The 12,704-nt window shown below is 44.1% G+C and overlaps 1 protein-coding gene and 1 long non-coding RNA gene across 6 annotated transcripts in view; one reads left to right on the forward strand and one right to left on the reverse strand.

Moving 5' to 3' along the window:
- The window catches only part of FYN (FYN proto-oncogene, Src family tyrosine kinase), a 265,390-nt gene extending 262,211 nt beyond the window's left edge, over positions 1 to 3,179 (forward strand). For all 5 annotated transcript variants that reach the window (XM_060190608.1, XM_007528135.3, XM_060190610.1 and 2 more), the window contains one exon: positions 1,469 to 3,179. In XM_060190608.1, the coding sequence (XP_060046591.1) occupies positions 1,469 to 1,677 (209 nt within the window). In that variant the 3' untranslated portion in view covers positions 1,678 to 3,179. The remainder of the gene's footprint in view (positions 1 to 1,468) is intronic.
- A 3,282-nt stretch (positions 3,180 to 6,461) lies between these two features.
- LOC132538162 (uncharacterized) overlaps positions 6,462 to 12,704 on the reverse strand; it is a 46,720-nt gene continuing 40,477 nt past the window's right edge. Inside the window, exon 3 of the long non-coding RNA XR_009549620.1 lies at positions 6,462 to 6,582. This is a non-coding gene — a long non-coding RNA (uncharacterized LOC132538162). The remainder of the gene's footprint in view (positions 6,583 to 12,704) is intronic.

The following is a 12,704-nucleotide window of genomic DNA, read 5'->3' on the forward strand; positions in this document are numbered from 1 at the left end:
CTGACAGGTCAATCCATACTCCCAGCCTGTCTCTGTCTCTTTCCGTAGTGGGGCTGGGTCCTGGGGAGGCAGGGCTCCAAGGCACATGGGGTCGTCTGCCTAGGGCAGTTGGGCCAGCATCATGGTAGCATCTGGAACCTGGTGGCCAGTCACCCGAGATTCCCAGGTTGAAAGCGATTTCCTTGAAGAGCTCACACCAGGTGGTGTCTCCAGACTACCATCTTGGCTCTGCCCATCTCCTTTTTTAATTGAAGCTTACTTTACATACAATAGAATTCAATAATTCAAGAATGCAGTCCATTTTGACCAACAATATGCAGTCACTGCAAAATGTACAATAGAGAGGGGTTGCTGGGTAGTGGCTCACCTGGGAAGTGGCACACATATTACCATGCTTAAGGATCCAAGTTCAAGACCCCAGGCCCCACTGTAATAGGTGTCCCTCCTCCCTTTCTCTCTCCTCTTTCTCTCTCTCTCTCTCTCTCTCTCTCTCTCACCCCCTATATCAAAAAGAAAGAAAAAGAAGGAAGGAGGAAGAAAGGGAAGGAAGGTAGGAAAGAAAGAAGGGAAGGAAGGAAGGAGGGAAAGAAGGAAGGAAGGAAGGAAGGAAGGAAGGAGGGAGGGAGGGAGGGAGGGAGGGAAGGAAGGAAGGAAGGAAGGAAGGAAGGAAGGAAGGAAGGAAGGAAGGAAGGGACTTCCAGGGGCAGTGGAGCTATGCAGGTACTAAGCCCCAACAGTAACCATGGTGGCAAAAGGAAAGAAAAAAAAAATTGTACAAAAGAGGTTGGCAGACATTTTATGATCCCATGGGCCAAATTCAGTTCCCACCCTGCGTTGTGTTGTGTTTTGTTTTGTTGCCATGCAGGGGCCTTACACATGAAGGTTTCACTATGCCTGGCCTCTCTTTCAGAGAGAGAGAGAGATTACCACAGTACCAGAGCTGTTTCTGGTGCCACAGTACCTCCCATGTGGTGTCAGGGCTTAGTACATTTTGAAAGAGTTACATATAAAAGAAATAAAAAAGAATAGGACAGAGATTGCATGCATCCTGTGAAACCAATCTAGCCTTTTACAGGAATAATTTGCTGACCTCCGATACAAAACATTTCTCTCGCCCTCAGAATTCCCTACAGTCTTTGTTTGTAGGCAGCCTCTCCCCCACCCCCAGTAGTTCTGCCTTTTCTAGAAGTCCATATTAATGAAATCACTTAGTACATTGCCTTTTGTGCCTGGCTTTATTCACAGAGCGCTTTTTATTTAAAACCCATTACTGGATTTCTGCACGTGTCTGTAGTGCCTTTCTCTCTTTCTTTCTGAGCAGTGTGGCAGTCCACAAAAAACCACTCTGGGCAGGTGAGGGTCCTCCCCCATCATGGTCTCACCCCCTGCAGGCCCACAGTGGCGGGTGGGGGATTTTTAGGGCCAGCTGGGATGTGCCCCACCCATCTCACCACCCTTGTCTCTGCAGGTATGAACAACCGAGAGGTTCTGGAGCAGGTGGAGCGTGGCTACCGGATGCCCTGCCCGCAGGACTGCCCCATCTCTCTCCACGAGCTTATGATTCATTGCTGGAAAAAGGACCCTGAGGAACGGCCCACGTTCGAGTATTTGCAGGGCTTTCTGGAAGACTACTTCACTGCAACCGAGCCCCAGTATCAGCCTGGTGAAAACCTGTAAGGGAGCCTGGGTCTGCAGAGAGAGGCCTGGTCTGCGAGGCTTCCCCACCCGCCCCTCCCCATTAGCTTTCGTAGCCAGCTGCTCCCAGGCAGCCAGAACAGTCCAGGTCAGATTGCATGTGACTCTGAAGCTGACGAACTTCCATGGCCCTCAGACACTTGTCCCCAAATCCGAATCTCCTCTGTGAAGCATACGAGACAGACCCTTGTTATTTCTCAGACTCTGGAAAAAAGAAAAAAAGAAAAAAGAAAAAAAATGCATTGTATCGATGTTCATGTAAAAGGCCAACCCCCCTCTGTTCAGTGTAAATAGTTACTCCAGTGCCAACGATCCTAGTGCTTTCCTTTTTTAAAAATGCAAATCCTATGTGATTTTAACTATGTCTTCACCTAATTCAACTAAAACAGAAAAAGGAAAAAAAAGTATTATTTTCCAAAAGTGGCCTCTTTGTCTAAAACAATAAAAATTTTTTTCATGTTTTAACAAAACAAACAAAAAAAACCAGTCAGGACAGGCGTTTGTTTTTCCTCCCCTTTTTTATGAATATGAGTGTAGATAAACTCTGTACATCCCCAGACATTCACCGTGTGGGTGCTAACGTGGAGACCATGGCCATAGTGGACCACAAGCTTCAGAAACCTGAGTGAGGATTTTCTGACAAAATCAACATACAAACACTGGTGACATTTCTGAAAACCGGTGACCTCATTTTTGGCTTTTGCAAAGCATGATCCTTTTTTTTTTTTTTTTTTTCTCCTTCAATTTGGATTGCACATTGTTGGTTCATGGCTATCCCTGTCAATGACTGTCCCATTGACTCTTTTCACTAGTTCTGTTTCCAGTGTTTGCCTCAACTGCAATCTACTCTTGAACCTTAAGCAAGCAGATGCAAGCAAGCAAGCAAACAAGCAAAGGGCCCTTCCTCCCAGGTGGACCAGAAGATGAATACCACACAAACTTCTTGTATAAAAATATGAATGCTGAAATGTTTCAACTTTTTTTTTAATTTAATAAACCTTGTAACCACATTTAAGAGGTCTAAAAAAAAAACCTAGCTTTGTAGTCATGGCAACCTGCTAAACTTTCTCATGCAACTAAAAATTTAATGGGGAAGACGAGGGTGGTGTTACCCATTTTTCCCATTGTAAAATCAGTGTTTTAAATGTCCTGTACTGCTAATGAAATGACTTTCTACATGTCCAAGAGTTCTCCAGTGGAATAACTATGCACTACTTTACATTTCATGGAGATGCACAAAAAGAAAAAGAAAAAAAAGAAAGAAAAAAGTATTACATTTTTAGTTGCTGTTTGTACCAACCTTGAATTACATGTGTTTAACAACAAATCAAAAATCCTATTTCTATTGAGTTTTAATACTGAGTAGCAACTCTGAAGTCTTAAATTCCTTTTTGTTATAATTCATTTGTGAGTTTACACTTTCAACTTGTTTAACTTTCTTAATTTAGTAATTAAAAAGAGAGCATTTTACATTTGAAAAAAAATTTTTTGTTCATTTGTTTAAATCATGGCAGGCATGTCCCCCAGGGACGTGGCCTTCCCACACCAGGTAAGGAGTCACCTGGTACGTTTAGCTGTAGTGCAATGAGATTCAAATGACAGAAACGTTCAGGACAGCAGGAATGAGGTTTCCTTTCCAATCCCAGGAAAGTTAAAACTCCTGTCTAGGTACTTCAAAAAATTGATAAGACAGATAGTCATGCCTCAACATTTTAATTTAATCTGACATTATTTTCTAACTGTAATTTTTTGTGTGTGCCCTACTTCTAACAGAAAGGTGATTACTGGGAGAATCTTTCTTGTCCTGGAGTTCATCTATGCATTTCCCAATCCCCTTCCATCTCTATAATGAAGTTGTTCAACGTGGAAGCAGCCTGGTGTGCTTGGAAAGGTAGTGGTGGATAGGCCCAGGCCAAGGGTCCAGGTTAGGCTTTGATCTTACTAATCTGCTAGATCCTCAAAAGCCACCTGGCATCTCTTACTTTGGGGTCCTGTCTATAAAAGTGAGTGCTTACATGTGGTTCACTGTTAGTGAATCTAAAATTCTGATGTCATGTGGAACCCTACAAGGACATTTTCCTTGTTGAAATCAACTTTTAAGAAGAGTTTTCAAACTTTCAAATTGAAATGAAAGGATTTTTCTGATTGACCGAGTGTTGGCATTAGTTTTGTTTTGTTGTTTTGTTTTTCTTTTTGTTTCTGGTTTTTCTTTTTGGTATTAATCCAGTTGCTGGATTGATTCAGTGCAGTGTCAGAAGTCTTATTAGTACATACTGTCACCCTACTGTTGGGCAATCAGCACACTCTAGATGTTTCTAGAGACAGCTTCAATATTCACATCCCACTGGGCTGGATAATTCACAAATGATTTCAGGAAGATTTTATTAACTTTCTTTTAATTTTAATTTTTGTAACTTTTTTTTTTTTGGTCACACAAAAGCTTTTAAGAGCGTCACAACATCCCTTTTAAAATAGACATCTTCTGAAAAAAAAAAAGTTGTACGGTCAGGCGATGGCACTAACGGCTGGTGGCACATGTTACCGTGTGCGTGGACCCTGGTTCAAGCTCCAGTTCCCACCTGCAAGGGGAGCAGTGTTTCTCTCCCCAACCTCCCTCCCCCTCCCTCTCAATTTCCCTCTGTCCTATCAAATCAAAAATAAATATATATTTTTAAATAAGTAGTCTCTTCAAACTACAGTATATAGCCTTTCTTTCATCAGCTTGATTGTGGATTCTGGTATATGGTGTAAAATGAAGTGCTTGGGTCAACGCTGGACACCAACAAAACGCAGCGTGCTGGCAACTAGTTTGTCAGGTTCAGATCAGAGGTGCAGAATCAAAGAGTAGCTGTTACCGTGATGAAATCAGAAACAATACCAAGTGTGTTTGGTCTTCTCCTTCTCTTTCTTCACCTCCTTCTCCTCCTCCTCCTCCTCCTGCTTCTCCTTCTCCTCCTCCTCCTCTGCCTCTTCTCCTCCTCCTCCCCCTACCCCTGCTCCTTCCTTCTCCTTCTTCTTCTCCTCCTCCCTTTCCCCCTACTCCTTCCTTCTCCTTCTTCTTCTCCTCCCCCTCCCCATCCTCCTCCTTCTTCTCCTCCTTCTCCTTCTCCTTCTCCTTCTCCTTCTTCTTCTTCTCCTCCTCCTCCTCCTCCTCCTCCTCCTCCCCCTCCTTCTTCTTCCTGTCAAGAGATAGTCCTGAAGCCAGAGAGACCCTAAGCCTCCCAAGCAGCCTTTCAGCCTCACATGTTGGAAAAGTTGGATGTGAGGAAATAAATTCCCTGAAAAGAAAGCTCTCATACTAGGGAAAAGCATCTCAGAGGCAAATGAAGGTGAGATGTTTGTGTGTATATCAAGTAACATCAAGGTGATCTGACGCCTTGGGAATGTCCATCCCTGGCATTGTGATACTACAGAGAGAGACTTCCTAATAGAGTATTTCTTTTTCCTTTTTTTTTTTTTTAATCAAACATTTGGGACTGGGCAGTGGCACATCCAATGGAGCACACATGTTACCATACTCAAGGACCTGGGTTCAAGCCACCAGTCCCCACCTGAAGAGGGTGGGGTAACGGGGTTGAGAGCAATGAGACAGTACTGAAGCTGTCGCTTGTTCTCTCTCTCTCCCCCCCCCCACTCTCAATTTCTCTGTGTCCTATCAAAAAGAAAGAAAAGAAAGTAAGCAGTAAACCTACTGAAGAAGACAGCATTGTAATGTAATGTAATTGTCAGTGTGGTGCCCCACACACACTCACTGTGGGCCACATGCCCCACCAGTAGACACTGAGGGCTGGGAGGGCTGTGCCCTGATCAACTAGGAATAGCAAACAGGATCCCCTGAGAAAGCAACAAGACCAGGAGTCAGATGGGTGCAAACACGTGTGGCTCGTGAACAGAGAGGCGACCAAGGAGCTAAAAGCCTGTACCTACTTCTGAGCAGCTGGCTGGCAACAGCCCAGCCATTTGCCAGCAGAGGTGCCACCTCCAGTCTTGAGTTTTATCAACAAAACGACTGCTGAAGGGGGGAGAGGATCCCCGAAGGCTCACCCATCGCAGCTGTGAGTCTCCATTGCTACTGCCCCTCAGAGGCTGGAGCAGCAGTGGGGAGGCCCTGTGCTGACATCAGGGGACAGAGAACTGACCAAGCAACTCAGGAGAACGCCGACGCTCCCGGTGGTCTGGAGGTGGGGCTGTATAGTGGGAGCCTTTCCACATTTTTCTCCTGATGAATCCGGAGACTCACAGAATACAAACAGGATTTGTTTAGAAACCCACAGAGCCTGGGAGTCAGGCAGTAGCGCAGCGGGTTAAGCGGAGGTGGCACAAAGCACAAGGACCAGTATAAGGATCCCGGTTTGAGCCCCCAGTTCCCCAACTGTAGGGGGAAGTCGCTTCACAAGTGGTGAAGCAGGTCTTCAGGTGTCTATCTTTCTCTTCCCCTCTCTGTCTTCCCCCTCCTCTCTCCATTTCTCTCTGTCCTGTCCAACAACGACATCAATAACAACCACAATAATAAAACAACAAGGGCAACAAAAGGAATAAATAAATATTCTTATTATTTTTTTTTAGATTTTTTTTTTAATTTTATTTATTTTCCCTTTTGTTGCCCTTGTAGCGACTCCCCTGCAGGTGGGGAGCCGGGGGCTGGAACCTGGATCCTTATGCCGGTCCTTGCACTTTGCGCCACCTGCGCTTAACCCACTGCGCTACCGCCCGACTCCCTAAATATTTTTTTAAAAGAAAGAAACAGAAACTCACAGGGCCAAGGAGTGCTACCCAGCTCGACGCTGGCTGCTAGCAGAGCCCAGAGCAGAGGCAGGGTCTTCCCCCCAGGTCAGGGCACCAGGGTCTGGAATGATACTAACGATGCTCTCAACCTTGATCATGAACCTGGGGAGGCAAGGAAATTGGCAAAGAAATGAGAATCCAGGAAGTTCCAATAGATGTTAACAGAATGTATAGCCCTCAAATGCAGCAACATTATTGAAGGTTTCCTGACTAGCACCAAAGGGTGTTTACCTGCCTTGAGAAAGACAGGAATCCTCGTGTGGTTCTCTTGGCCCCAGAAGATTTTTCTAGTAGCACTGGAACTATAACATCAGATCTGACATTTCCTGTGGGACCTTAGGAATGTCTGCCATATTAATTGGAGTGGTTCTTTCATGGATCTTGAAAAAAAGTATTTTTTTTTTCCAGCAGCATGTCACGGAGAATTACACTGAAGTCTACTTGATGAGGTTATGTCATCTGTCCTTTTGTCATGGATCAGGACAAGAGACCCTCACTTGACGGAATGAGCATTTCCTAGCAACTTGAATTTGGATAAAAGGGTATTTGATCCATTTGTTCTTAGGGCATTTTCACACGTTTAGATGACTTGCTGACTTTGTTGGTGGTGGTGGTCTTGTTTTTATTAATAAAGCACTGTTTGAGGCTCTGCCTTATGGTGAGTAGGAGAGGGATATAGAATTGGACCTGGATGGGAGTTGGGCAGTAGTGCAGCGGGTTAAGGGCATGTGGCGTGAAGTGCAAGGACAGGCGTAAGGATCCCAGTTCAAGCCCCCGGCTCCCCGTCGCTTCACAGGTGGTGAAGCAGGTCTGCAGGTGTCTCTCTCTCCCCCTCTCTGTCTTCCCCTCCTCTCTCCATTTCTCTCTGTCCTATCCAACAACAATGACATCAATAACAACAACAATAATAATACAATAAAACAACAAGAGCAGCAAAAGGAAATTCGGTAAATATTTTTTTTTAAAAAAGGATTGGACCTGGAACTTTATAGTCTTTTTTTATTAGTGATTTAATAATGATTGACAAGACTATAAGATAAGAGGGGTACAATTCCATACAGTTCCCACCACCAGAGTTCTGTATCCCATCACCTGCATAGGAAGCGTCCCTATTCTTTATCCCTCTGGGAGCATGGACCAAAATTCTTTATGGGTGCAAAGTCTGGCTTCAGTAATTGCTTCTCTGCTGAATATGAGACTTGTTGACTTTCTTAGCACTAGATATTATGCAGAGGGAATTCAATTAGGCTGTCGAAAACACTTGCTATAAGAAAGAAAGGGAGAGGGAATTGGAGAGGAAAATCACTGGAGGAGGGGAGTGGTTGTGGGAAGGAAGCACATGTTTTTATTCCAAAAATCACACTGATAAATACAGATTTACTAAAGCAGGTGTCAGTAATATACGTTAAATTATTTAACATAGATGACAACTACATAGAAGAAGATGATGAATTAGTATATCTAATGCCTTTGAAATATCAACTAGACCTTGATAACTTGTATATACAGATCCTTAGAAATTCTCCAGGATAATTTTTGAGAGAGAACAAAGCATTGCCCCTACATTTATGATTTTCTAGCTGGTTTTTTTTTTTCCTCCAGGGTTATTGCTGGGCTCGGTGCCTGCACCATGAATCCACTGCTCCTGGAGGCCATTTTTTCCCCCTTTTTGTTGCCCTAGTTGTTGCAGCCTCGTTGCGGTTATTATTGCCATTGTTGACGTTGCTTTGTTGTTGGATAGGACAGAGAGAAATGGAGAGAGGAGGGGAAGACAGAGAGAGAGGGGGAGAGAAAGATAGACACCTGCAGACCTGCTTCACCGCCTGTGAAGCGACTCCCCTGCAGGTGGGGAGCCGGGGGCTCGAACCGGGATCCTTACGCAGGTCCCTGCACTTTGCGCCACATGCGCTTAACCCACTGCGCCACCGCCCGACCCCCTGGTTTTTTTTTTTTAAAAAAAAGTATTTATTTTCCCTTTTGTTTCCCTTGTTGTTTTTTATTGTTGTAGTTATTGTTGTTGTTACTGATGTCATCATTGTTAGATAGGACAGAGAGAAGTGGAAAGAGGAAGGGAAGACAGAAGGAGAGAAACATAGACACCTGCGGACCTGCTTCACCGCCTGTGAAGTGACTCCCCTGCAGGTGGGGAGCTAGGCGGTCGAACTGGGATCCTTACTCCGGTCCTTGCACTTGGAGCCACCTGCGCTTAATCCGCTGCGCTACCACCTGACTCCCTCCCTTGTTTTTTATTGTTGTTACTGATGTCATCATTGTTAGATGGGACAGAGAGAAGTGGAGAGAAGAGGGAAGGACAGAGAGGAGGAGAGAAAGATAGACACCTGCAGACCTGCTTTACCTCTTGTGAAGCGACTCCCCTGCAGATGGGGAGCTGGGGGCTCGAACCGGGATCCTTATGCTGGTCCTTGCACTTTGCACCATGTGCACTTAACCTGCTGCACTACTGCCTGACTCCCCACTTTTTTTCAGTGTGGCATAGTGTTAGAAATCAAACCCAGAATCTCTTGCTTACAAAGCATCCTCTACTGCTAAGCCACCTCCCCAGCCCTAACACAGGGCATCACAAAATCCTTCATATCCAATATACAAAAAAAAAAAAAAAATCCAGAATTCTGTAGGAATGAAAATAGTTCTTTATCTTAAAATTTTCACTCTGGGGAGTCGGGCAGTAGCCCAGCGGGTTAAGCACAGGCTGCGCAAAGCACTCTGCACCTGCAGGGGAGTCACTTCACAGACAGTGAAGCAGGTCTGCAGGTGTCTGTCTCTCCCCGTCCCTGTCTTCCCCTCCTCTCTCAATTTTTCTCTGTCCTATCCAACAACAATGACATCAATAACAATAACTACAGCAATAAAACAACAAGGGCAGCAAAAGGGAATAAATAAAATAAATTTTTTAAAAAAGGCTTTGCCTTTCAAAAAAATTTCACTCTGAGCAATGTGAAACTGTACATCTGAATTATCCTCATTTTTTTGAAAACGAGTATAAAATTACAAAGAAAGACAAACAGACATAACAATTCTGAGGATTTTTAAAAGGAAAATAAATGTTTTTTTCCAACAGGACAAAGATAGTTCTAATAAGGAGGATCACTGACCAGCATCTGCTTCCCCAGCAGACGGAACACTATGAACCTTTCCAAGACTGGAAAATCCAGGCTAATGGCATGTTTACTAATGTGACTTTTCCTTTACGGTCCTTTCCTGGGTAGATTGTGAGCTCCTTGGGAACAGAAAGTCCTGGCTTGTTCACCATTATTTTCCGTACATCTAGAGCAATGGTGCTCCGAGCTGCTAGCAGACATGCAGATGGATGGATGGGTGGGTGGATGGATGGATGGATGGATGGAGCCTTCTAACATCATAGGCTGGTGGGTGAATGGTTGGATTATAAATGTTACTCTTAACTAAGAAATTACTGAATACGCCAAAAATTGCTGCATTCTACCCAAGGCATTCTGCCTGCCTGCTATGAATGCGTTCTCATCGGCACTTCATATATAATTTGGAGGCCCAGTTAGTTTATAGTCTGAAGTGAGCTTCATTAGTGCTTCCCAAGCCTTTCCCCAAATTCATCACAACAGCAGTGGAATGAACTTTTACCTGGGATGTTTGAAGTTTCATTCCAGCTATATTATGTTAGGAAAATTTAGTATTATATTTCTAAGCTATGCATACTCATCTTCTCGTATAATTATTTGCCCAGATGTCCAGGTTGCACATACTCTTTTTAATTATCTTTTTTTAATGTATTAAATAGAGACAGCCAGAAATCGAGAGAGGAGGGGAAGGTGGTGGGGGAAGAAAGAGAGACACCTGCAGCGTTGCTTCACCACTCGTGAAGCTTTCCCCCTGCAGGTGGGGACTGGGGGCTCAAACCCTGATCCTTGAGCTTTGTAACATGTGTGCTCAACCAGATGCACCACCACCTGGCCCCAGGTTGTACACTTTTTTTTTCCTTTTTGTTGCCCTTGTTATCATTGTTGTGGCTATTGTTGTTGTTGTTATTGATGTCTTCGTTGTTGAATAGGACAGAGAGAAATGGAGAGAAGAGGGGAAGACAGAGGGGGAGAGAAAGATAGACACCTGCAGACCTGCTTCACCTCCTGTGAAGCGACCCCCCTGAAGGTGGGGAGCCGGGGGCTCGAGCCGGGATCCTTGCACTTTGCGCCACCTGCGCTTAACCCACTGCGCTACCGCCCAACCCCCAGGTTGCACTCTCCTAACCAACCTATGGCCTATATTATCCCGTGGGATGTTCTGCGTGACCTGGGGAGTTCCTGTGCCCTTCTTGAGAAACACAGCATGAAGGTACTATTCATCTAGGATTAGTGCTGTTAGAAAATCATTGTTTCAGTAGTAGGGAAGCAACCACTAACTTGCCATTAATAAGGGTTCTCTCGTCTGATTTCCTTTCCCAAACAACAAGGAACAGTCCCCAGATTCATGAGGAGGGGGTAGGTATGGAAGAGCAAGACTATCCCAAGCCTCCTGGAAGGGAAGGTCTGGTTAAGTTAGCCTGCTTGTACAAGCTGGAGGTAAAAGGAAGTAGAGATCATGGAAACATTAGATGAGGAAGAAGCCAGAGTTGGGATGAGAGGAGTCCTTTGTCAAGGATACTCAAGGCAATGAATGGGAGGACAGCTGTTACAACTATAAATATCTTAAGAACTTACTCATTCCTTCTCCAAACAGATTTTGAGTGTTTAGGGGATAGAGCCTCTGTTTTATACTAGAAAGTAAAAAAAAAAAAAAAAAAAAAAAAAAACCTTTATTATTGCTGGCTCACTGAGACTTGGAGACAGGAGAGAGGGTTTCAATAATCTCTCTCTCTCTCTCTCTCTCTCTCTCTTCCCTGTCTCTTTTATTTACTTTAATGAGAAAGATACAGAGAGAAAGACACAGGAAGAGGGAGAGAGAGACCAGAGCACTGCTCATCTCTGGCTGATGGCAGTGCTGGGGATTGAACTTGGGACCCTGCAGCCTCAGACATGAAAGTCTCTTTGCATAACCATTATGCTATTTCCCTAGCCCAATAAACCCTCTCTTAGTAGAACTACAGATAGTAGTAAGAGATGTCATCCAGCCCAGAATGGAGAGTGAAAGGAAGCTTCCTGGAGGAAATGATACCTGAATTAGTCTTAAAGGACAAGATGATACACATCCCAATGGTAGGGACCCAGTGTGTTTGTTTTGAGGGGGGGTTTTATTATTATTTGGGGGTTATTTGTTTTGCTTTTGGGTGTATTTCCTTCTCACTGCAACCCCTATAAAGGAATAGTTCATGCTTAAAATGTTGAAGGTGTTCAGCAAATGAGTATTAATGAAGAGAAACCAAATTACAACAAAAAAAGTCTTACATGCACACACTTACTCATTTGATCAAACAGCTACTAACAGAATGGACTAGCTTCTGAAACCATAAAAGAACAGAGTTGGTGTGTGTGTGTGTGTGTGTGTGTGTGTGTGTGTGTGTGTGTGTGTGTGTAATTATCTTTGTTTATTGGATAGAGACAGTCAGAAATCGAGAGGGAAGGGGTTAATATGAAGAGAGACAAAGAGACACCTGCAACACTGCTTCAACACTTGAAAAGCTTTCCCCCTACAGGTGGGGACTGGTTCTTATGCATTATAACATGTGCACTCAACCAGGTGTGCCACCACCCGGCCCCCAGAGTAGGATTTTAGGCAGGCTGATGGCTTCCATGGCCCAACTGGAATATAGGTTGAAATTATTTACAAAGTAAGAGAATAAGAGAATTGCTGGTGCAGAGACTTCGTTTAAGTCCTTACCACGTCTCCTGCTAACTGTTCAGAGAGGATTGTCTCCAATGCATTAACCTTGGGGCATTCTCTCCTCTCCTCCCACTGACCACACAGGACATCTCACTGGAATCATCACACAATTTGGGAAGTGAAAGAAGAGACATGTTAACCACTGCAGTGAGTTGTTTTGATTTTTTTCCCTTTGGTTAATTATCGGGTGCTTGCTCTATAATAATCAATGAGCAACTAATTGGAAACAAGAGAGAACAAAATGGGTATTATTCAGATAGTGTTTTAATGAAAAGGATGTGTGTAATACTGTGGGGAAATATGACTAAATAGCGAGAGATTTTATCATTTGGGGGGGAGGTGCATGCTTACAAAAGGATTCATTTAAAGTCACTCTGAAGTTAAATCCAGGTATGTGGAGCCTTTCATGTTCA

This window comes from Erinaceus europaeus, chromosome 4 (genome assembly GCF_950295315.1).
Source record: "Erinaceus europaeus chromosome 4, mEriEur2.1, whole genome shotgun sequence".
NCBI lineage: Eukaryota > Metazoa > Chordata > Mammalia > Eulipotyphla > Erinaceidae > Erinaceus > Erinaceus europaeus.